Raw genomic sequence first — 24751 nt, forward strand, 5'->3', positions numbered from 1 at the left:
GACCAGCCTGAGAGGTTGACATTGCAATTAAGGCTGCACCACGATGCAGGTGGCCTCCCAAATTAGTCTCTTGGTAGGCATTTCACAAAATTGAAATGCTGTTTCCTACTAGATGTGGAAACTTGCCAGGTAAGAACTACTAAAGCTGCTTAGCAGGAGAGGAGAGCAGGGTCTGTGATGGGCCTGACCCACTGACACAGTGTTAAGGTGTCAGAACAGGAGGTTTTGGTGCCACCAGGGCAGTGCTGAGTCAGGGCTTGTAGCTCTTTGCCATCCCTGCTGTCCCTTAAGTCTGTGCTTTTGTGTCTGGTCCCCCTGACACAGGAACTGAGCTTTGGCACTTTGGTGCCTGCTGGGAGGCAGGACAGCTTCACACACAAACAGCTCCAACCCCAGCATTGAGGGAAAGGCAAGAAATATTCCCAAAAGTGTATGTGGGGGTTTTTCCCCCTGTTCCATCCATTCTTAACTTCTGTGCTTCTGCAGCCAGGCCACACCCCTCCCCATATGAGACAAAAATAAAAAGTAGACAGTCAGTTGTCTGCAGATGCCACATGTTTATTAATCCATTCTAAAAAAAAGGATAACAGCATTTTTATCTTGCTGTAGTACAGAATAAATAAAGCCATAAAAATAAAAACATGTGGTTAGATATTTTTGTACTGGTTCTACAAAGAGTTATATCTGCAAATAGAAAAATATAAGAACCCTTGTTAATTCATGGCTCAGTGGTTATCAGAGAAGGATGAACCTGGAAAAAGACTGGGAAAACTCTTGAGTTTGACTGCTTATCCAATGCTACTGGCAACCTAGCAAGATACAGCTTTGGGAGGAGGAGAGACAACACAAGGTCAGCAAACAGGTGACCTTGGCACAAAAGGGCTGAGGTTTAGCTTGCTCTGTGGCTTATGTTTTGTTAAAAAAACCAATTAAATTAATTTCTGTCCTACTACTCCCAGCTTCCCAGAGAGAAGTCCAGTCTGCTTTAAGGTCCTGTTGCAGAGCTAAACCCTCCTGCATTGGCCTTGTCAGCCAACGACTGAGCCAAAGGTCAGCTGCGGAGATGGAATTCAAGGCCACCGTTCACTGCAGGACACCTTTCACTGCCACACTGGACTGGACAGGGGTCATGGGGCAACAGGAATGGGAAAACATCTCATTAGACACTGGGCACCAGAGGTGAAACACCTCTGTGCCCAGGGAACTGATGCCAGCAGTGGTAAAGTTCCTAATTGCACGCACACAGTGGTACCGCACCTGAACCACGCTGCTGACCCCAGAGCTGCTCAGCTGAGCCATCACAGCCACAGGATCTGACCTGAGCCCATCTGGCAGCCACAGAGAATCCTGGCTCCTCACACAGAGGTTCAGGCAAAGCCACTTCCTATCTCTTTCCGAGTTCTGGTTTACATGGACACAGTGGTGCAGAAAATAAAAGGTTCAGCTTTGGTCACTGACATAAAGCCTGCTCTGGACAGTCACATCAGTTCAACAGCCTCGTGTGCCCCATTCTCCTGCTGGATCATACAGCCAACTTTATTGTTGAAGAGACGAGCCAGACTCCCCTTCTGGGAGCTCCTGCCCTGCACAGACCTGTCCTTCTTCAAGCGCCGCTTGTTCCTCTTGCATATGCCCCGGATGTCCCAGACCCGCAGAGTGCCATCGTGGGAAGCTGTGTACAGCAGCTCGTTGTGGATCTGGAACAACAGGGTCACAGCACAATCAAACTGTCAAAAATCAGAGCAAACACAGCTTGAGCCCAGCACTTAAGGCCTGAGCTCCTTGCAAGAGCCAGTATCAATTATCACAAAAGCTGCTGAAGTGGGATGAGACATTACCAAGTCAGGACTCATTTCTCAGCCACTTCACAGAGCCATAAACAGCAAGAGTTATTAATAACCCAGACCCTCTAGAAAAGCAATGGAGAACTAAACCCAATGTCAGAGCAGGCTGTGGCTGGGCATTTCTGCACTGTTTTCAGACTGCTGGTTTTGATGTTGAACTTAAGGAGACACCAAAATCATCATCAGTGGGCAGCAAGGGTTCAGGAATGCTTTCTTTCTCACTTCCCCTCTCTCTTTGCACTAAATTATAGGTACAATTCCTCCTTCAAACTCCACTGTTCTTCAAAACCTGCAGTAATTTAACGTGGATTCACTGCTGTGGTTTCATTTCCCTTATGAACCATTTGCTGCTATTGCTAATGTTTCCATTTGCCCTTGTCCTGCCCTGGAAGCCAGACATCAGTCTTGGTGATCTTCCTGTATCAGTCTGTCCACCCCATGGGTGCCCTGTGGTTCCCTGTGTGTGCTGTGACAGTGAGCATCTCCCTGGCTTACCTGCAGCACCACACAAGCATCACACCTCTCATCCAGCCCTCATTATTAGACCTAAGATCATCTTAAGGTTGCCACTTCTCAGTCCTCTCCCCATTTTTTTTTTTTTTTTGCCCCTGTACAGTTGGAAATTCAGTTACAAATAAGAACACAAAGCCAAGCTTTGGTCTTGTCAATACTTGGGGCTGCCCAGGGTGGTTCTATTAGGTACTCCCCAAACACATCCAGATGCCCACCTGCTGCACAAAAACTGCCCAGCACCAGGAGGTTGCAGTTTAAGATCATCCAGCCACTTGCTAATTCAGAAGAATATACAAGAGAAAACTATTTACAACTTCATGTGCTTGGGATCAACTGCAAAAGGAATTTTATCTCCTCTCTTTTTCTTTGGACTGTCAGCCAGCCAGAATTACCAACAATGTCTCCCATTGTTAATGAAAATCTCCATCCTGCACACAGATTACACTGAGATCCCAGTGCAGGGAGATGCAGATCCTCAGGGTGGCTGCCCCATCCATGGAAGTGTTTAAGGCCAGGTTGGAAGGGGGCACTGAGCAACCTGGTCTAGTGGAAAATGTCCCTGCCCATGGCAGAGGGGGTTGGAATGGGGTCCCTTCCAATGCAAACCCCTCTATGATTCCATGGTCTTTGCATGGCCACCAAGGATTACTAATTCCCCCTGCTGTAACTATTAAATGCCAGTCTCATTTGAGCCTAGACATTCTGCAAACAATATTAACTTTCAGGTTTAAGCCAGTGGCAGAAACCCTTCCATTTTCCTGGCAGGATGTGGGTCAGATATCACTCCTGAGCTGTTTGGGGATGCCATGCCCCCGGGTGGTTTGGGGGACAATGCTATAATTATGCCTGCATAAGGCAGGAACTTCTTTTCCCCTAAGAGCACTGCAAACACTTATCAGTAGTGTCTTGTAATGGAAAGGGTCTCATGAGGCTGGAGTCCATTCTGTGCCCCACACAGCATCAGTTCATCTGTCTCAGTTCTCATGGCTGCTTATCCAGCCTGACCTGAAAAAACCCCGATCCCAGACATGGGGCTGTCCCTGAGGGCTCGTTACGTGGTTTCACTTATGATTATTTACAAGCTTTTCTAAAATTACATACAGAATATTCAAGTATTATGCTAGAACATCCAATCCAAGACACACAGCACAGTCAGCCACACCAGTTCCCACAAAACAAATGAGGGAGCAATCAAAAGGAAGAAACCTCACCAAGAAACCCCTTCCTGACCTGGATACAGTTGATGATGAACTTGTGTCCTCGGAAGATCTTCTGCAGGACTCCACTCCTGGAATTGAAAGCTCTTGCACAGGCATCTCCACTTCCTGTGAACACTGACACACAACCACACAGCACAGCCAGATGTGAGCAGCCACATGAGGACAGTTCATACAAGTTCAAAAATGTACCTAAAACCAGCTCCCAGGGGGGCATGACATACCATTTGGATTCTCTCCTCAGACAAACCAGATCATTTTGCTGACCCCAGCATGCTTGTTTTGAGTTGTATTTTTTGAAACACTGAACTGATTTAAACCTGAAGTGCCTACACACATCAGCCTTTCACTCTGCACAAGTTTCAAGTATCTATTTCTGCTCTTCTCTTCCACAGCTATTTCCCTGCCTATAATAATTCTAAGCAGGCAATTTATCTCAAGTCTGGTTTTAAGGATTTCCACTCAACCTTTCATTTGTTTTACCAGAGTTATTTACAGCTTTCCATTCAGTACTCCAGTGCTTCCATTACTTCTGCTGCTGCAAGAGGGGCAGGGCTGGGGTAACTAAATTGAGCATGACCAGGAATTTTGGCTATTCATCAGGTTTCCTTAGAGCACCTTACATGTTCAAAGAACAATTTCTCAACACTTCAGGATCTTCACATCAGATTCCCAGACTGCTGCATCCAGGAGCTGTAAGGCATTGTTAATATTTAGATTTTTGTACTTAGCAACATGCCCAAAAATGAGCCCATTAATGTGCTTTAAAGGCTACAAACTCTCTCGATAAACACTTCCCTTCAGTTAACCCAAACTCCTTAAGTTTTTCTAGACATAAATATTTCAGAGCTGCAAAAAGCAATATATTCACTGCTCCCTGCATTTCATGTCTTTGTAAAAGCCACTAGCATGGGAAGATTTTTACAAAACTGGTGTGCCTGAAGCCAACAGATTCCTTATCTTTTAGGAGAAGTCAGGAACTGAATCTCTAAAGAGAGGTGAAAAAATTATCATGGTTGTAAATTCAGGACTACAATAACAGATGAGAGAACTGACTATGTACTGCCATGAGCTTTTTAAATTCAAATGAAACAGCAGGGAGCTGGGCACCTCCTGGGTGCACCTCCAAGAAACATCTGGATGTGGAAAATCAATGTCACTTTATATGGGCCACTATAATTCAATTTCCAGCAGAGTCCTGAAAAAGCATCATGTCCCACTCTGCAAATGAGTAGCAACAAAGTAAAGCAGGGAACAGGTACTGATTTTTTCCCAGTGAATGGAAATCACTTAATTCTGTTACAGACATGCAGAGAGTAGGAACCAATTAAGAGCTGTTTTCACTATGCAGCTGCCAGTTTACTTCAGCTGCTGCCATCAGAATCTCCCTTTTGACAGACATCCTTTATGTCTTTTGAACTGTCACTCTGGATTTAGGAAGTCTCTCTCCACCTCTGAATTTCAAAGAAGAGCTGTTGATCTAAGCCAGATTTGGCATTTAAATACTTACTTATATATACCACCTGTGAAATAAACAACAACAACAAAATAAAATTAATTTTCATTTTTTACTTAATTTTCATAGACCCTTGGGAGAACAGTTTTGAAAGGTTCCCCTGGAGCTTTTGTAACATGAAAAAAATATAAACCATGTTAAATTTTAAACGGCTGTGCACATACTTTAAGAGAAAAATAATCAACATATCATTAAATAAATTAGATTGAGAACCAGCTGTAATATTCCCTATGCTATTAATTACACAAGCAGACTGAGGAAAGCCACTGGAAACACATTCTGATGATTTAATGCTTAGTTTTCACATCTTTTTGGACTCCCTGTATACTATAAAGTGATTTTGGAAACAGACATGTATTTTTCCTCTCTTTCTTCTACTCTGTTTTCTTATTTAGACCACAAACCCTTTGGGGCAATGAGCCTTTGGGCTCTGATCAGAGAGAAAGCAGCAGAATTAAGATCTTCTAACAGAAAATTACCACTTCATGGCTATGATTTTCTTTCATGTTCTTGCACTAGTGCAAATGTGACATAAACCATAACAAACATAATTTAAATAATTTTTTCCACATTTTTGAAAGGCAGTTCTGATCTGTCCCAGGTGAACAGATTGTATTTTAAGCTACACTAGTTCCAACACTGGTATCCAGTTAACATGTCTTTATAATTCTAATTCTAACAAAATTATTAGATACTGTGGAAATCAGTGATGAATGCACCACAATAATGCAAGCACTCATAGTTTATAAATTAATCCTTAGGGAGAAATTTCCTCTTTCATTAATTAAAGTGCATATAATGCATTCAAACAAGTTCCTAATATTTTTCCAGAGCTTTTTTTCCTACCCTTGAAGTGGAACAATTTGATACTTCCTGTTTGACGCTTTTAGTATTTTTGCATTTTATTTAAAACAAGATCTTAAATAATTCTGTAAACTCTTCTATCACACTACCAGGATGTTCTTTGCAGGTCTGACTAAATGCAGCAATACTGTCTGCATTTTAATTCCAAAAAAGAGTGTTGTGGAAAAATAATGTATGTGTATGGCAGGGACAAGGTGGTAGAATGAGGGGGAAGAGAGAGAAAGCTGCAGAGCTGATGGAGGTGGCATCAGATAATAAAACTTTTGTTTGAGTTAAAACTTCCTTTGCTTAACAGTTTGGTCAAGTCTCTACAGGTTGCATGAAGAGTAGGATCAACACTGAACTGTGGAAACCCAGGGCACTGGGAATGTTTCCCTGTCTGCTCTGGGGTGCCCTGACCCCCAGGGGAGCACTGACTTTGACCCTCATTCATGGAGAAAGTTTCCTAAACTCCAGAATAGACCAGAATCCACTAGGGTGTGAAGTATATTGTACAGAGTAGTGTAGGTGGGAAATTTAGGTTTTAGGATTTTTAGTGTGTTGTGGATGGAAGCAAGATGGAGGGCACAGGGTGTCATCCTGGGCTTCTTCCTCGTGCTTCTTCTTCCTCCTTCTTCAGGGGTTTAGGTGGCATTTTGTAATAGGGTGGAAAAGTCCCCATTGCAGCTCTGTGGGATCAGTTATTGGGTTAAAAGGGAAAATAATCCAGGTGTCAGTTCTTAATTGGATAGTTTAGCTTTAAAAGACCTTGGAACAAGAGATTGTTGGCCATTTTGTGGTGTTTTCCAGTGCACTGAGCCCTGGTGTGGACAGCGTGCAAAATTCCAGATAAGATCACAATAAACAAGAACCTGAAGACCAAAAAGATCCAGTGGGTCTCTATTTCCTGACACAAAACCACTCCAGGAGGTTCTCCCCCGACAGGGGAGCCCCCAGCCAGAGTCCCAGAAGTCAGGGAATCAGCAACAGGAACCTGACACTGAAGAACTGCAGCTCTGGAGGTGTCATTGATGAAGGAGACAATCCCTGTCTCCCACCCAGACATTCATGTTCAGCACAGGATCAGGCAAACATCAGCTTAGCACAGATCACTGGCCTTTGGCTAGTCTTGACAAAATCAATGCTTTGGTTTGTGTCTTTATCATTAAAAGGGGGAAAACACACACACAAAATCATCAGTACTTTGTCTACCAGTGATCATCCCAGATTACAATTTCTGGTTCATTTCCCTTGCTCTACCTGCCTGCGTCTTGGAGCAATAATAACTTGAAGGTGCAGTGTAGGTTCAGACCCTGTCCCCTTCCATTTCAGCCTTCTAGCCAACTGTGGAAGCTGAAACCAGCAGAAATGACAACCTGCAGGTAGGGGAGAATGGGGTAATTCTGCCATGGAGGTGAGGAGAGCTGCAATAACCTTAAATTATAAATAAATATTTTAGTGGAGAAAAGCAGTGATGTGGGACTCATGCTGAAAGGAAGACCAAAACAAGGTTTCCTGGCTAAAAGTCTACCCCTGGGCCTAGTTACATGCTAAGTTTCCAAACATAATTAAGAAATCAGTTCAGTTACTGGGTTATAAATGTAGTCAGGAAAGCATGGTGCCAGACAACTGCTACTAAACTGTGCAGGTACAACTCTGCTAACGTGCACCATCTTGCATCTGTCAGCTATTTATCACCATCACACTGAGGAGCTGCCAAAAGAGAGATCAAGGCCCAGATAGCAACCACTCATTTAGTGTGATGTGTTCACTTCAAAGCTGAAGGGAAGAAATCAAAATCAGGAAAGAGCTGTGAATGTCTAGGTTAGCTTAAGACAGCCGTGGCCATCTCCTTCAGGGTAGGAGAGGAGAGGAGAGGAGAGGAGAGGAGAGAAGTTCTTTTTTGGAAACCAAGTGAAGATACATCAAGTCAAATACAAGAAGCAGGATAAGACCAGGATGACACAGAGAGGTTCACTGATCAAAACAGAGGTGCTGTCTGGCAACCCAAACCCAGACATGCAGAAGGAAAGCCAGCACTGAGAGGGATTTAAACAGGGAGGTTTGATGGTCAGCACGTACTGTTATGTTAGCAATAGACACCGATGGACAGAAACCATTGTAAACAGGAGGACTGAAGGTAGGAGAGCTGAGGCCTGGGCATTAGGAAGGTCTGGCTGCTAGAGGAAAATTATGTGGGGAACAAATCCACAGATTTGTTAACAGATAACAGGTAAAGACCTTGTGGAAAATGAGTCTAGGAGATGGTCAGAACCTCAATGGGAAGCCTAACTGAAGGAGCAGTGAGCATCTGAGGTGTGATTCTGGTTCAGGATAGGGTGTTACACAGAGCCTACAAGGCAGCAGAGAGAGGCACAGGGCTGTGTGTGCAGCAGCAGCACTTGCTGTCCCCAGCACACAGCAGAAGCAGGTGACAGACACCAGACTAGTTGAGGTTAAACCACAGAGACACAAACAACCAGACAGCTCAGGATTTAAGCCACATCCCTATCCCTTGGTAACAGAAACAGAACAACTGCCCCTTCATTTGTGAGAAGAGGGAGTGGAAAACAGAGGGAAGACCTAAGCTTCCCACATGGAGTGCTGCAGCAGTTTGGTACGGAACGTAAACATGCCAGAGTCGAAAAAACTGAAAACTTCACAAGTGTTCAAAATTATTCTCCATTAACAACCTTCAATCCACCACAAATATGGAAAAGGAGACTGGAGAGGGCTGGAGAACACAGGAAAGGCAACTTACAGATGCCAGCGTGGTATTTCAAAGTGCTAACGCTGTGCTTGTGAGCCTTGTAGGTCTGGATCCGCTCCCCAGTGTCGACAAACCAGCACTTCACTGTCCTGTCCGCGCTCCCCGAGTACAGGTGACGATTCACCAGCTGAGGGGAGAGAAAACCACATCAGCAAAGGCCTCCCAGGCACCTTTGTGAGAGTGCTGCACTGAAGGGACCCATCCCAAGTCACATTTTCCAACTCAGAGAGCAACAAGCTGCACCTTGAAACAGAGGAGTGGTGAGCAAGCCAACCTTGAGTTCTTCATAGTCGCATCTCTCATTGACTTCTGGGTCTTAAAAACAGCCCCCAGCTTTCAGAACATAAAGGCTTAGCCCATCTGCTTGTGCCAGCAGGCAGGATTCCAGGGAGCTTAACAATGCTAACCCTACATCCATAACCAGTTATATTACTAAAGCCTCAAAAACACCCCAGCAGTGTTGTTTCTGCAAAGCATATTTTACAAGAACTCTTACCCAATTGTTACTTTTTAATTACAAAAAAAATTCAGAACAATTCTGAGTAACACATTTTTTTTTAAATGGTAAATTAAAATTCTACACACCATAATCCAGGGTTTATGTTTAGTATGATCACTGCACAAGGACAGTATTCAGAAACACTAACTCTTGAAACTGTTCTGTATCTGCATTTCCACAAGTCTTTTTAGACTGTTACTGAATGATTAAATAAGTAACTATCCTGACACAGGTTTTTAAACACCTTCAAGCAGATTGTCTTCTGCTGTGTGCTACCTCTCATTGCACCAGTCATCCTGCACATTGTGAGAACTCACTGGTGGGGAGGATGGGGTTTGTTCCACATAGACAGGACAGAAAATAACGAAAGGAAGGATTGCAGCTGGGGAACAGAGACAGAGAGAAAATAACTGACCTGTGCAAGACTAAAAACCAACCAGTTCACAGTAAACAAGTTACACAAAGCCTGGAACCTCAGCAAGGAAAAAATCCATAGTGCATAGAAAAATCTGGCATTCTCTGTGTAAAGACATCAAACTGAAGGTTTTCACAGCCAGTGTTATGTAGAGCCCAACTCCTGCTGAAAGCAGCCAGTCACTCCAACACACAGCTGTGGCTCAAGGGAAGTTTTATGGACTTGCAGCAGCCTCTGTATCAGAGGGATGGAGAGACAGGAGGGAGAACCCTGAGCCCCCACCAAGAAGTGGAATTTCCCCAAGGAGTAATGAATGGTACCTTGTTTGTCCACCAGACACACATATCAGAAGGTTTGAATGACCAGCAGTGCACAAACCCCTGATGCTTCTCCAGTATCTCCAGGAAATGAGCAAATGACAAATCAACTTGTGGTCTTGCTTGTAGAGCACTTTTAAGGGTTGGTTTTCCTGCCACCTTAGATTTGGTCCCCACTCTTTGCACACTCTGTATCTGTAAGCTTGGAATGGTCATGCTTTTCCATCTCCACTCCCAATCCAAAAAGGAATGACCCCATTCCCAAGAGGCATCAGAAGTGAGCTTTGTACAAAACAGCATTGTGCGTGCTGTGTTACAACATGAAGCAAAAGGTATTTTAAGATATGAAGCACTACAGGGATGGGACTGTGATAACCCACACAAGAAATGTGAGCAGGCAGACCAAGAGGCTCCCTTGCCACAGCTGCCACCAGCTCAGCTGGAGCAGGACATGCCACACTTCCTCCCAGCAGAACCTGCCCCATGGGAGAGATTTCACAGCTGAATGCCAGGACCTTGTAAAGCACAAACCACTTTAAAAAGCCAGCAGTACTTTGAAATGTCACTTCCTATTACTTTTAAGCTGTTTTAGCAACAGCATTAATGCTACATCTCCATGAGGAGAGAGAACGAATGGCCAGCAGCACTAACAAAACCAAGAACCACAAGTTAGCCTGAGGAAGGACTTTTAAATTTCAGTCTCTCTTGAACAGGCATGAAGAGAATTGTCATGTGCACCTGCTAAATGGAAGAGGATGCTTGGGGTTAGGATCCTGCGGCGTGGTTTGTGGCCAAGTTGTTGCATTTCTTTTTGAGACATCTTGCTAGCAGCATCAACCCACCCACTGAGCAGGGAAAAACACTAAATTATAACCTCCCACAGGTAAATGCCATTCTGCATTAATGGTACATTAGGTTATACCAGTTCATTTCTACATTTAAGTGGGTGTATCAATGAACAGGAGAGCTGCAGCTTACCTAGATTTGCTAATTTGTTAGATACAAAAATGTTTGAAGTTATGTAGGTTTACTCAGGTAATTTATAGCATCAGGATTTTAAGAGCCTTAGAATCATAGAATGGTTTAGGTTGGAAGGGACCTTAAACATCATGGGCAGGGACACCTTCCACTACCCCAGGTTGCTCCAAGCCCCTTCCAACCTGGCCTTGAACACTTCCAGGGATGGGACAGTCAAAGCTTCTCTGGGCAACCTGTGACAGGGCCTCAGCACGCCCACATGAAAGAATTTCTTCCCAATCTAAATCTACTCTCTTTTAGTTTAAAGCCATTTCCCCTTGTCCCATCACTCCACAGCCTTGTCCAAAGTCCCTCCCCAGCTCTCTTGGAGCCCCTTTAGGCACTGGAAGGGGCTCTAAGGTCTCCCTGGAGCCTTCTCTCCTCCAGGCTGAACAACCCCAACTCTCTGTGCTTGTCTCCATAGCAGAGGTGCTCCATCCCTCTTCATCATCTTCACTCCTCTGGACATGCTCCAACAAATCCACGTCCTTCCTGTACTGAAGACTCTAGAGCTGGATGCAGCACTGCAGGTGGGGTCTCACAAGAGAAGAACAGAGAAGAATCACCTCCCTTGACCTGCTGCCTGCACTGGTTTTGGTGCAGCCCTGGCCAGGATTGGCTTTCCAATGTTTGAGATCTGGTGAGGTGGTCAGCACATGAACCACCTCAATTAAATTCAAAGCCTCTGTGCTGCCCCATGAAACACTTCCATGCACCCACCTACCTTCCTTCCTCCCTCCCTTCCCTTCACCAATTTAAGCAAGTAGTACAGTAGCACAGGATTCTCAGTCTTACATGGGAAAGGAAGAATTAACAGGTTAAACAATCCACCAGATGCCACAGACAGAGCCTGCAGCAGAGCCAACAGCAAAACCCAGGGCAGGCTCTGACTGTCACACAGCCCCTCATTGCCATGGGATTTTTATAAAACAGCATGAAATGGCTGTTAGTGAAGAAAGCCTTCAAGAGCTCTCAGCTCAGGCTGAAGTTGCAAATCAGATCTGTCTTTAGTGATATGATAGGCATAATCTCATCTAAACTGGTTCACAACTCCACAGCTAAGGATAGCCCCCTTACAGTCACTGTGGTCTAGGGCACAATTCCTCTCATCCTGAGGCACATCTGAAACAGATCATGCCTTAAAACTCACTATTTCCCATCCCCAACAAGGACAACCTTCTCAGCTGTGGCCAGAATCATTCAGGTGAGATCACTCCTTCACTTGACTAAAGATAGGTCTAGCTTGCAATTCCAGCCTAAGCTGCAACCCTTCAGATATCTGCATTTACTCTGTATTGAAAATAATAATAATCATCACTTACTGTTCCCCCAGCAAAAGCACCTTACAAGCTGGCCCCACACTCTGTGGTTTCAAAATGTTTAGCAGACACAGTTACATATTCCAGTCTGTGTCTGCCCAGAGAAGAGGTGACATTTCTAAAGCTGTATTTTCCTTGGCTGGCTTTTGAGCACTTGCTTCACTTTGGCCAGCTGCCCAACAAAGCTCCTGACCACAGAACACCATGGCCAGGCAAGGACACCTGCAGGAGAGTGGAAGACACAGAACAGCTTTGCAGCTCAGATACCAATGGGCTGAGTGGACATTTCAAACCCACGTAGCTTCAAAAACATTAAAAACCTGATAAAAGTTTGATGCCCAGTTCTAAAGCCTCAGTCAAACAGCAGAAAAAAAACCCATTGCATTGATATTTGCAATTCTGGATTGTTAATTTTTCTCATGAGAAATTTTGCTTTGAACCAGATGGAACACTGACACGTGAATGGAGAAAATTTGTCTTAATCCTCAACCCAAAATACTGGACATGTAACTATTCCTTGAAAAAGTTCAGTCAAACTGCTTGTGAGTTGCAGAGTAATAGCAGTAGCAGAAGAGTAGTTGTAAACACTCTAGTAGTTACAGGTCTCATTAATAAGAAAAAACTTTAGTTGTAGCCCACAAACCCACCAGAATTTTAATAAAGAACAAATTATCACGTCCAGGGTTGGTCTTTCAAGAAAATCGTAACCCTATTGCTTCACAATCTTGGCTGAACTGCATAAATGCAGCAGCTTTAGCCAACTTCTACCTGTAAAAATGCCAAAAAATATCTGCAAAAGAGCTGTTTAGCAGATATTTCAACCTTATAGGAATGGACTTTGCCCTCCCAATTAACCCTTGCTATGAGAAACAAGTTTTGGAGAGCCAAGGAGAGGCAATTGATTCTCCAAAGAGATTTGGACACATCCTTTTGCTGAGGGTCAGTGCACTCAGACGGGCCCTCATGAACTTCAGGATGAGTTCATATGAGCAACCACATACCCCACCACCAGCTTATTCTTCTCGTGGGGGTCAGTGTTCCTACAATCTGGAATTTGGGTCTTCTGTTCACAGCCACTTCTAAGTCAAGAATCACCAAGCAGGACCAACGTCAAGATACAACTATGTAAGCCTTGGGCTGAGTTAAGAGTTTCAGGATCCCATTTAAACCACATCCATTTTAATGAGCTAACAAACTCCCTGTGGCCAAGAAATTGTTGGGGTTTTTTCCTGAGAATCCATCTAAAATGAGCTCTCTGGGCTGGCTGTTAAGAGAATGTTTTTCAACTTTTTTTACTGCAGTGCAAAGTGATGGCTCCGTGTTTTGTTCTTACAGGTGTTGTACGCCTTTACATTCCACTCATTCACATCTTCATCCTCTGATGCAACAAATACAAACACAAACTGCAAAAAATATGTGAATTTAACTGGTGTGGCAAGAAAACAAAACATTTCTGTCCCCGTGATCACAACAGTTCAGCACATAAACAGAGTTCAGGCAGTGGCTTTGTTCAAAGCATTCTTTTCTTCTAGTCAGCTTTAAAAGGCAACTGAAGGGAATGGTCCAAACAAAGGAACTTTTGCAGGAAAACCAGAAGCAAGTCCTTGCCCACTCATGTTCATGTTCTTCAAAAGGGAGTTTTCTTGCAAGAATGTTTGTAGTAGGATCCAAGCTAAATTCCAAGCTGGATCATTTCTCTCTGCCAGCTTTTGGCAGCACATTTTTGATAAATACTCAGAGGCAGAACAATCAGCAAAGGACAAAGCAATCCTTGTGATTAAATAAGTAACTATTTTGTGAACAGTTTGCAAAGCTACTTAGGAGAGACATTTAGAAAAACACACATAAGTAAATATTTAAATCAGGGTTATTCAGCCTATTGCAGGCAGACACATTAATGAAAATGCATATTTGATTATTAATTGCAAATACTGGTCTCTAGCCAGGCCTGAAATTTTAGTGGAAGAATGAGCATGAGCTATGTGGTTACACTCAGCCCACCCTTGCTTTTTCCCATCACTTCCTATAAAATCTCATTATTGGCTCTTATATGAAGAGGGAGCTCCCAAAACAGCTGCTGTACTTTGTCTGCCAAGCTATCAACACACTGCAGGAGGAGGAGAGTGAAGAGTTCTGGCTGCTCCACTGTGAGTTACCTTGCCTGACTGGGAAAGTCAAGCAATCAATGCTGCCAAAGCACCTAACACAATTCCCACAGCAGATAGAAAGTCTCCCAGCAAACCTCTCTCAGCCCAATTTAAATGGTGGAAGGAGGAGAAAAGCAGCATTATGAGAAGCTGCAGAAGCCCTTTGGCAGCAGAGCACCTGAAGGGGGTTCAGCTGGTCACCCTCACCAGCCTGACTTCCCCACAGCAGGACAAGGCTGGAGAACAGGGCAGCTCAAGCTCATCACTCCCCTGCCCAGAGCCACCAAGGACAGGGCACAAAGGAAAGCCCAAAATCCACGAACACTTTCTGTTCTGCCATGCTAGATGAGAGCTGTTTCCAGGCTCCTCTACTTACACTACCTGACAACAACACTTCAAAGGATCTTAGAGCAACAAGGGAATGTTCAAAATCTGAATCTGTCTGTAGCATCACCCCTCTGCTTTCCACATACCACCACTGCAGGAAGCAGGGTGGAAAACATGGGTGTGCTTTATGGCTATCTACCCAGAAAACTCCCCCAAGAAACTCCAGGAATTTCCATTCACTGCTCCAGCAACACTATTGGTGTTTACTGTAAAGCAATGGGAGATGGCTGGAACAGGCCAGACATAATTTGCAGCAGTTCAGAACATCCTGGGGCATTCCCATCAATAACAGCTTTTTAAAGTTGGGGAAAATATGGTCTCAATATCCAAATTTTTCCTGATCTATGTCCAGGATGAGAAATCACACTGAGCATTTCTCAAACTTTTTGAAAGGTCATCCTCCCTTAGGGATCTTTATTTTAATAAATAAAATGAAAAGAAGTCTTTATTTTTCTTTCCCTTTTTTTCTCCCCAGACAAGCATTGTACCACCCAGAGAACAGGTAACTGCCTTCAATTGCTGGCACCAACTCAGCTCCTCCAGGACAGCAGAGTGAAAATCTGATGTAATGAGCAGCTCACTGCTGCACTGAAGAAAATGAATTACTGTCAACAATTAAAACTTCTGGCTACTGTGGGCAACTCACAACTACCTCCCAGTCCTTCCTGACCCAGGGTTTGATGAATACAATCCTAGCTCATTGCCACAGATTCCAACACTGTCACTAGGAAGCCTGAGGCAAAAAAGGCCCCAAAAGCTTTCTGAGAACAAAACAAAAATAATAATAAAAACCACACCTCTATTCAGGAAGTTTCCTTTCTGTTGAAACATCTTTGTACAGATTCTGGTGATTGACCCCTTTCTAAAAGAATACCATGTGGGCTGTGCTGAGTGGCAGCCAAGTGGAACAGAAGGGATAGTGTTGAACCCAGAAAGGCAGAGAGGAATTAGGAAAGATGGACAGCCTAAAGCTATTCACCAGCAGGGACTGCTTAAGCTGGGATAAGTTGGAGAGGCCTGGACACTAAATGCTCTCTGTAGGGGCTGTTTGTACCTCAGCTGGACCCTCCCAGCCCCACACATTAACTGGTGATGAGAGAAGAGAGGGGCTACCAGTCACTCCAGAAGATTTGGCCAGGACTGCTGCCAACACAGTCTTGGCAGCAGGAGCAGTCTTGTGTACTCTGAATTGTTCAGGTTTTCCAAATAGATGTATTGGTTTTGCTTCTCTTCTCCCCTACAAGAAGTTCTGTTTGTTTAAAGCCATTGCTTAACTCTGTGCTCACAGGCATTGCTCATTCCTGAGCATTCAAAGGGCATAATTGAATTTCCCAGGCTTCTGGGAGAGGGTCAAGCCAGCTTTGTGTAACAATTTTAGCAAGAACCCAATTAAATTAAGGCAAGCTCTGTTGTTGCCAATCTGTGCCTTGGAGAAGGGTTACAATTAAACAACAAAACATAGCGTGACACTAAGGACAGCAGCAGATTTACTTCAGCATCCTCAGAGTACATTACCACAATATCATAAAAACAAGATTTAACACCAAGAATTTACCCAAGCAAGACAAACATTACTCCAGGGCAATATGATATTGTGTGGGGTTTTTTCCTATTCTTTTCTAAAAGTGAAGGAAAACAGAATTCCTTCAGTATTCCCAGGTTTTTAGTCTTCTAGTGTCAGCTGTGACTATCTTATTTAGAAACAAAGGCAACTTTTATTGAACAGCTATTAAAGATACATCCTGTAGCCTCTGTAAGGGAAAAAAAAAACTTATGGACAACAAACACAAACAGGGAGAGCAGGAAGAAAAACTACTGTCATAAACTTCAGCCAGACACATCCATGTATAAACATTTATGCTGACCTGAAACTGAGTGACAGACCACCATGTACTCTCTTTGAATGCACTATCAGCATTTTCTGGTGGATAATGAGCTTGTGGATAACTATCATTCCCCTCTTGCTTCATCTGCCTGACCTCCTCCTCTCCCCCCTGCAATGTTAACAAAGTTGGCAGCATTCAACAGAAAAATACTGCAAATAGAAAAACAGAGTATAGTTTTTCAGATCTCGTTACATTTTTTTTTCTCTCTCCTCCATCATTTCCTGATTTCTCTCCGCCATGCTCTGCTTCTCTTTTCCATTTTTCTTGCCCATTTTCTTGTCTTGGCCATCTGTTTCTCCCTTTTTTTTTCCTCACATCTTGTCTGTGTGGTCTTTAATGTAGGATTTGTTTCAGCTTTATGCTTTCCTATTACCTTTTGCCCACAGTTTTGGGTTGAGTTTTTTGAAGTTATCTGGTTTACGGAGTGTTTTTCCCCTCCCCTTTTTAAATTACCTGACCCTGTGTTACTTGCTCAGGTTATTTTCTTTTCAAAGTCTGGTGAGCCTGACTACACAAGCCCACTCAGATGAACAGTACTGTCAGCACACCTACCCATGAGTTCCATGACCTAGTGGAATTTAAATAGATATTCAGCTAGAACTTAGACCAGGACAGCCACCAGAAGCTAAGAGGAGATCACTGAGTGTTTTAGAGAAAGAGGGTTTGTCTCAAGACCAGAGAGCACTATTATTTTGTTATTATATAAATATTTAAGCTCATCATTTATAATCTGTCTCAGAAGAGCTTCTTTATGAATGAAAAATAACTGAGACTGACATGAGTTAAGACAAAGCCCCTCAAGGAAGCCTCTGCCCTTACCTCTAGGCAAATTACTGATCCTTGGTGCTCTTTGAAGACTTTCAGCTGCTCTCCAGTGACAATATTCCAGGTCCTGATGGTGTAATCCGTGCTGCCAGAGAACAGCTCCCTGTTTGGTGCATCAAGTATAAGGCATAAGACGGCCCCAGTGTGTCCCAGCAGGGTCTGGTAGCAGCGCCCGCTGGACACCCACCAGACCTTCACAGTGCAGTCCGTGCTCCCTGTCACCAGCAGGTCCCTGCTCACTTTCTCCTCCTCCTCCTCTTCCTCCTCCTCTTCTTCCAGCACATCCCTGGAGGAATAGTGAGCTAGGGTCAGCACACAGTTCCGATGGCCCCGGAATTCCTGGATTTGTTTCTCCTTGTCCACGCTCCAGCAGCGGGCTGTCCTGTCATAGGAGCCACTGAAGAGATAGTCTTTAGCAACCAGGATTCTGCAAAAAATAAAGGTTGTGCATGTGAACAGTATTGTTCTTTTCACATAACCATCTTTTGTCACAATTTCAATGCCAAGTACCCCAAAGTATGAGTTACCTTGCCTGACTGGGAAAGTCAAGAAATCAATGGTGCCAAAGCACCTAACACAATTCCCACAGCAGCATGAACATAACATCTTTGGCATTTTTAAAAATCTAACACTTCCATGTTTCTACTTTTAAAATTGAGATCCCTCATTCAAGTACATTGATGCAGATATTTTTACAATATGGCATTGTAACTTTGTGCATTTTGTTTAGCTAAAATTCCTTCCAGCAAGGAATATGAACTTTTATAAGTTATATATAATACCTGGAAGTTTGCTTTGTTGTTTGGTTTGTGTTTGTTTGGGTTTTTTTAAATTAGCTAATTCTTGTCAGTTATTCATTAAAGTTTCTTTAAAAACAGATCTGTGACAATAGCTTGGAATCAAAACAACCACAAAACAACATTCCAGGAATCTGAACTGTAACTGACAGTGTGCAAAATAACCATCTTTCCATCATCAAATAAGGAGAGTGTGAGGAAAAAAAATACACTTAATTTCACTTAGCTCAGGATCTCCAAAAAGATAAAGCATAAGCACTCCTCTTATTACATAACTGAAGAGCAAACCAAAGATTACACCTCAGGAATTCAACTTCCTGGGCCTTCAAAATAATGAGTTGTAGTTGCACAAACATACAAAACCAGAAAACAAAATCTACAGTTCATATTTCCAAACCAGAGATAGGAAACATCCATAACCTGCCTTCTTTGTCAGGTGAGCTTTGTCCTCTGGAACCTTTCAAACAGGCAACAAAGTCATATGAATGGGGAACACATTTCCCATTTGCTGATTCAAGCAAAAATCAGGCCTGTGCCAAAACACAGAACCAGCCTTCCTAACTATTTACAGAACCTCACTATACATCATATGTGTTTTGAGTTTAGAAAGGAACTAAAAAGCCCACACACCCACCAGAAAAGAAATGTTAAAAAAATACCAATCTTTGACTGCTCTATTTGCCATTAATTAAATCCAGTCCAACTATTAATAGGCACTTTAAATGGAAAGGCCAATCAGCCACACACAGTATATTTATTATTAAACTTCATTTGACCAAACAGGAATGATAATTACAGAAAAATCCCTGACTTCATCCCTCTTGCTGACACAAAAGCTCAACAGGATGTTTTTAAACCTATTTATCAGCAGCATCTGTTATCAATTGGATCATTTCTTCTGGAATTTCATCCCTGGCCCTGGATTCCATTCCCCTGCTGTGTGCCTTTCATTTCTCTCCTATCTGTGTCAGCAGTGTTGCTAGAAAAACTAATCATGGCAGCACAGAACACGAACTCAGAGGTTTGCACAGCCCCTTTTATGAGTGCAGGGATGGGGAGCTGCAGGGGAATGATGAAGTGTGTGATGGCAGATGACAGGAGCACGAGGGGAGAAGCCTACCTGTTGACAATTGAAGTGTGGCCTCGGTAAATGGCCAAGCACTGCCCGGTCAGCACGTCCCACTTGCGAATGGTGTGGTCAGCGCTGCACGTGAAGGCAGCCTCATTCTCCAAGTGGCAGAAGGTGATGTAGCTTTCATGTCCTAGGAATAACGAAGGAAATCAGTCACTGTGTGTGCAGAAAGGACAGAGCAGTCCAGCTCTTCTCCTTAGCCAAAAGAAAAATGCAAACAAATGTAGCAAAACTCCAGTTTTAAACGCACCGCTGTGCTTTTCATGTTTAAAGATTTGTGTAAAACACAGCCATTGCAAGTCACAGCAGGAAATTTCACTGATATCAGGATTAAGTGAAAGAGTAAAACAGTGCAGTTTAAAGATTTGTGTAAAACACAACCATTTCAAGTCACAGCAGGAAGTTTCACTGATATCAGGATTAAGTGAAAGAGTAAAACAGTGCAGTTCCACCAAGCAGGTAAATCAAACAGTGTTACAAAAATGTAATGAGATAGACTAATATCAATATAATAAAAGTCAGACTAATGAAGTTTGAAACCAGTAGAAAAAACAGCTTATTTTTTAATTTAAAAATGTTTTTGCTTCCTTCTTCTGGAAGCAGGGAGAAAAAGGCAGCATTTCAACCCAGCCCACTGATTGTCAGGACACAGTCATAAATCAAAGCATGAAACTCTGAAAAAATGACCTGAGACTTACCAACAAGTTTGGTTTCATTGTCCAGGCAGAATGAAAAGCAAACAAAAAGACATACCAAGTAAATAGCCAGCCAATACTTTCCCCCACATGACTAAACCCCACAATTTTCCAAGTATAAGTATACCTTTAAGGAAAAGAAAGGGAGGGAGGATTAGAGCACAATTGTTTACACAATATGTAGAGTACACAAGGATTCTACAGTTACAATAAAAACAGACACAACCACTGCTTTAAAAATGTCACACTGACAAACAAGGCAACACCAAAACAGAGGAATCAATATTACCACCTCGAGCTTTTGCTGCTGCTTAGCAAGATGTGTCATTTTTCTATTGTAATATTAAAGGCATCACAGGTAAAAATCACCTTAGGATTCAAGTCCTAGCTTCATCCCAGATCTCTTGTGTGAAATTGCTGTCACCTATCTAATCATTGGACTATTATTACCCTGCACTCTTCTGCTTTAACATTTAGACTGTAAGCTTTTAGGAGCAGAACTGTTTCCACTTAAGTCATTATTACAAGAGTGACAGTTATGGCTCAAGTTGGTTGGCCCTACTGTGACTTAAATACTATTCTTTGAGAAAAAAAAAAAAGAAAACAAATAAATGAAAGAAGGACAGTTGTGATTAAAGAGAGACAGATGGACAAAGGTATTAGAAAAACAGAATGTTGTAAAATAAAGAGATGGTAAAAAAACTGAGGGAAAGCAGGCTGCCCAGTAAAACACTGTTTCACTGACTGCAAAAAACAGATTTCAGTACAATTCCTGAAGTTTAAAAGCCTTGTTGTAGTTCAAAAGCAAACCAGAATCCATGTTACAAACATATGGCTTGTTTCCTCTAAAACAACTTCATCAGATGCCAGAAATTAAACAGATCACCAGGGCTATAAGCAGAACTACACTCGTTCTCCCATATTTGTGAAACTTTTTGCAAAGCAGCCTGAATGGATCAGGTTTCAATCACTGGGATTTTTCTCATAGCATCATGTAATCCAGCTCTGAGATCAAAACAGCATCTTGGTTACTGCACCAAAGTCTGCCAGGCAGATTTTAACCATCAGTAATACTTGACCCACACACAGGGTGCCAAAACCCCATGTGGCAGACAAGGTCTGGTGCTGGTCTGGCCAAAAGCAGCCACCACACAAGTCTGCTGGTTGTGCTGTGGTGGAGCTTGAAACTGCATTAGAGATACAGGTTTATCAGTAATTATAGCTTGTAAAATTAAAATTGACATGACAACTGTGTGCATGCATAATTATAAAATACATACAATTATCTGATTTGACTGGCAGTTCACAAACCACCCAGCCCAACCTTCTTCAGAGTTTACCCCAAACACTGGCAGATTCCATAATAATGGATACTATCCAATACATTTTTCTTTCTAGTTTAAAGGATTTCTAAGCCTAAAGCAAATGCAGTGAGTTTTCCAGAAGCTAGAACCATGGCAGGATGTGGGGAAGAAAGACAATACTCCATAGTGAAAAACAAGCAAGCAAGCAAACAAACAACAAGGAAATCACAGCAATGTGATTTCTTCTTTGGAAGAAAAAAACATTAGAAATTCCAAATTTAACAGCTTCTTTTTTTTCTGTATGAAAAGAACATCAGTGGGAATACAAACATCTTTAGCCCACATCTAGACTCTTGCATATCCACTGTCTCCAGTTTTTTTTCTTTTCAATTACTGACATGCCAGTCTAAGGATAATAAATTTTTCTTAAGATGCAAAATGAATTCAAATTGAAAAAGCCCAGCAATTAACATTTCTGTGCGTCAGATGAGGAGGGAAAACAGAAATAACCTATTTAGCAAGGTTCCTTTCCAGACTTCTGGGTCAAGAGGTTCTAAATAAAGACCACCTGGAAATGAGATGATTAAAAGGACCAAAAAAAAAAAAAAAAAGAGAGAGAGAAACAAAAGTCAGTATTTTTTCACAGGGTAAAACAGGGCTTCCAGAAAGTGACATAAGTTAAACTTCGCACACCCTGAGATAAAAGGATCCGTGCATTCAGCAGAGCTGGTAACCTGTTTTGGGTTGAAACAGCTCCTACTTAACGCTGCTGTAACAAACACCAAAACAAAACCAGCGTGATTTTGGCTGCCCGGCAGGGACTGAACGAGACCAGAACACGCTGTGTGGCCTGTGCCACTCTCAGACCCACAGCCCAGGCGAAAAGCCGCTACCGTACCTTGGAAGTGGCCGTGGCACTGGCTGTCGGCGGTGCTCCAGAGCCGCGCCGTGCCGTCCTCGCTGCCCGTGAGCAGCCGCTGCCCGTCGGGGCTCAGGCTCAGCCAGTTGATGCCGCCTTGGTGATCCGTGCAGACCTTCACGGCCGAGCCGCTGTTCCCCATCGCGGCGCAGATCACGGCAGAGCGCGGTGCTCCGGACCTCCGGCCGTGCCCCACAGACCGGCTTCTGCCATTACCTCAACTGCGAAACCTCAGCGCGGCAGTCCGGGCTCTGCACAGAGACACAAAGGGGGAACGGGGGAGAAGAGCGCGTTAAATCATTTCATCCCCCCGCGGCTGCATCGCTTCCCCAGCCAGGGTGAGCTGAAGCACTGAGCGCTCGTTTCCCCGCAGGATCCCAAGCCCCACGGCGGTGGATGGGCGTACACGCTGCCCGCTGTGCCCTCTCCGTGGGCATCGGGGCGCTTCCAGCCCCTTGGGGGACTGAGCCCGGGCGGCGGTACCGCTACCTGGTGCCCTCGCCGAGGCTGCTGCTTTTTGAGCAATCTTAGCGCTGACTGTGGGCACGCTGAGGAGGCGACGCCTCCGAGAGGGGAGCCCGGGCTCAGGCGGCCCCCAAAGCCCCGGGCTGCCGCCATCCCTCCCGCACGGTCCCGCTACATCTCGGCACTCACCGCCCCGGGCACGGCTCCACCGGAGCGATCCCGTACTCCTGCTCCGGGCAGGGGGAACCTCCTCCCGCCAGGGCACCGGAGCCACGGCCGGGCCGAGCGCAAGGTCCCCCCAGCCGCCTCCGCCCTGCGGGGAGGCGGGAAGGGCTCCCGCCGTGCCCCCTCAGCCCACCCCGGGGCGGGCCCTCACCCCCCGCCCCAGCCCTGCCTCCATTACCTCCCGCTCCACGTTCGAGCCGCTTCCCCCCGCGGCGGCCGCCTCGCCCCGCCCGTGCAGTTTCCCCGGTGCTGCCGCTCTGCGCCTCGTCCTCCCCTCCGGAGGTGCCCGGCAGCGCTGCCCCGCCGGGACGGCCTCTGCCTGCAGCGATTCCCCTTGCCGGGCAGCGGCCTCGCCGGGGCTGCAGCCGCCCGTACCGCAGTTCAGTCTCCCGGCGGGGCGGAAGGGTCTCTCCGGGCTGGGGTCTCGTTAACAACCGCACCGCAGCCGGAGCAGCCCGACAGCACCCCCGCATCGGCCCCGGGCTCGTCCCGGGGGAGGCAGCGCTTCCTGCGGCACCTTCGCCCCTCAGGATGCCCGAGGGCACCGGCATTTCCTCCCTGGCTTCTCCGGTGCCTCCCGGGGGGCGCAGAGACTTGTGCTAGGAGCTGGGCTGAGGGAAGCCATCGCCTTTTGTTCCTCTTCTCGCCCCTGGGCGAGCTCCTGCCACGTTTCGCCTCAGGAACCCCAAAGCCGCTGTCTCGCTTTGCCCCGACCCGAAGCTTTTGAGGCTCTTTTAATTAGCGCAGCCCCTTGCCCATCCACCCCGTGGGCCCGGCTTTGGCGGTGGGACCCAGCTTTGTGCTGCCGCAGACCACCTGGCTGTGACAACATGGGCTGAAGGGTTCTGTCCCACTGTGCTGCAATTAAATGTAGGAGGGCTGAATCTCTTGGGAAAAGTAATGTGGAGAGGCTGAGAGCTCCCAGCAAGGCAGCAGCAGGGTCTGAGGTGGATTCCCCTCACAAGAAAAGGGAACTGCTGCTAAATTGTAGCTAAAAACATGCTGGCAGGGGTAGGATAAATCACAAAACTTATCAGAAAAGTACTTTTTTTGTGTCAAATCCCCATCCCCCTGGCTCCATTTCACATTGTTGGTGCAGTATTGGGGTTCAGCAGATGCTCACTGACATTACTGAGGCTCCAGCCCTGCTCTGGCATGAGGTGCCCCAGCGTGTGGGCAGGACACAAATGCGTGCGTTCAATGGATAATTCCTGGGATGTGTTATTTTGCACAGCACGTTCTGGCAGAGGCCAAACAGGACTAATATGTCACACCCAATGCAAACAAGGGGGTGATCCCGATTCAGCTGCCAGTTACAGCCATGCAGCCGTGGAGAAACTTGCCAGACGGAGCTGCCGGGCTGCAGATTTGGGTTTTGTGAGGGTCAGGTTGAGCCCTGTGGTTTATGGGCCCAAGCCAGCTCTTTTCTGAAGACAAACGTTTCCACACAACCCTTGTGCATTCAAGAAATGACCGAGAAATTCTGGTGTGAGACGTGAATTTTGTGTTTCTTCCCTCTGAAAATCCCATTATCCGTGAAAAGATGTTTTTTGGACATACAAGCCTGGGAATCGGGTGCTCTCAGGGAGTGTCCCTCACCATCTGCTTGTACATCTGTCAAATCCACTCACAAACCCCTGCCCAGAGTCCTTGCTTGGGAAACTGTAGGATAGATTAGCACTGCTTTTTATTTTCCTGT

General features: G+C 44.9%; 1 protein-coding gene across 5 annotated transcripts; it reads right to left on the minus strand.

Moving 5' to 3' along the window:
* Nucleotides 1-537: 537 nt before the first annotated feature.
* Nucleotides 538-23478, minus strand: WDR86 (WD repeat domain 86). 5 transcript variants are annotated; one of them, XM_071428542.1, is made up of 8 exons: nucleotides 23017-23170; nucleotides 22342-22613; nucleotides 19433-19574; nucleotides 17703-17942; nucleotides 17510-17618; nucleotides 8695-8830; nucleotides 3588-3691; nucleotides 538-1697 (listed from the first exon to the last, which is right to left on the minus strand). In XM_071428542.1, the coding sequence occupies exons 2-8, from the start codon at nucleotides 22502-22504 to the stop codon at nucleotides 1479-1481; spliced, it is 1113 nt and encodes a 370-aa protein (XP_071284643.1). In that variant the 5' UTR covers nucleotides 22505-22613; nucleotides 23017-23170; the 3' UTR covers nucleotides 538-1478. The 5 variants fall into 5 exon arrangements, with proteins under 5 accessions (XP_071284643.1, XP_071284639.1, XP_071284638.1 ...); XM_071428538.1 differs by lacking the exon at nucleotides 23017-23170 and adding an exon at nucleotides 23231-23478 and having other exon boundaries at nucleotides 17510-17942; XM_071428537.1 differs by having other exon boundaries at nucleotides 17510-17942.
* Nucleotides 23479-24751: the final 1273 nt, after the last annotated feature.

Source organism: Agelaius tricolor, unplaced genomic scaffold (genome assembly GCF_023055355.1).
Source record: "Agelaius tricolor isolate 1412-34295 unplaced genomic scaffold, bAgeTri1.0.p SCAF_6, whole genome shotgun sequence".
NCBI classification, from domain to species: domain Eukaryota; kingdom Metazoa; phylum Chordata; class Aves; order Passeriformes; family Icteridae; genus Agelaius; species Agelaius tricolor.

Coding starts and splice junctions, on each gene's coding strand:
- WDR86 (XM_071428538.1), bottom strand. CDS start 22,504: ATGGGGAACAGCGGCTCGGCCGTGAAGGTCTGCACGGATCACCAAGGC. Junction 3,692..8,694: donor GAAATACCACGCTGGCATCT/GTAAGTTGCCTT, acceptor GTTGTGTGTCAG/TGTTCACAGGAAGTGGAGAT. Junction 1,698..3,587: donor TCATCATCAACTGTATCCAG/GTCAGGAAGGGG, acceptor CTGTTGTTCCAG/ATCCACAACGAGCTGCTGTA.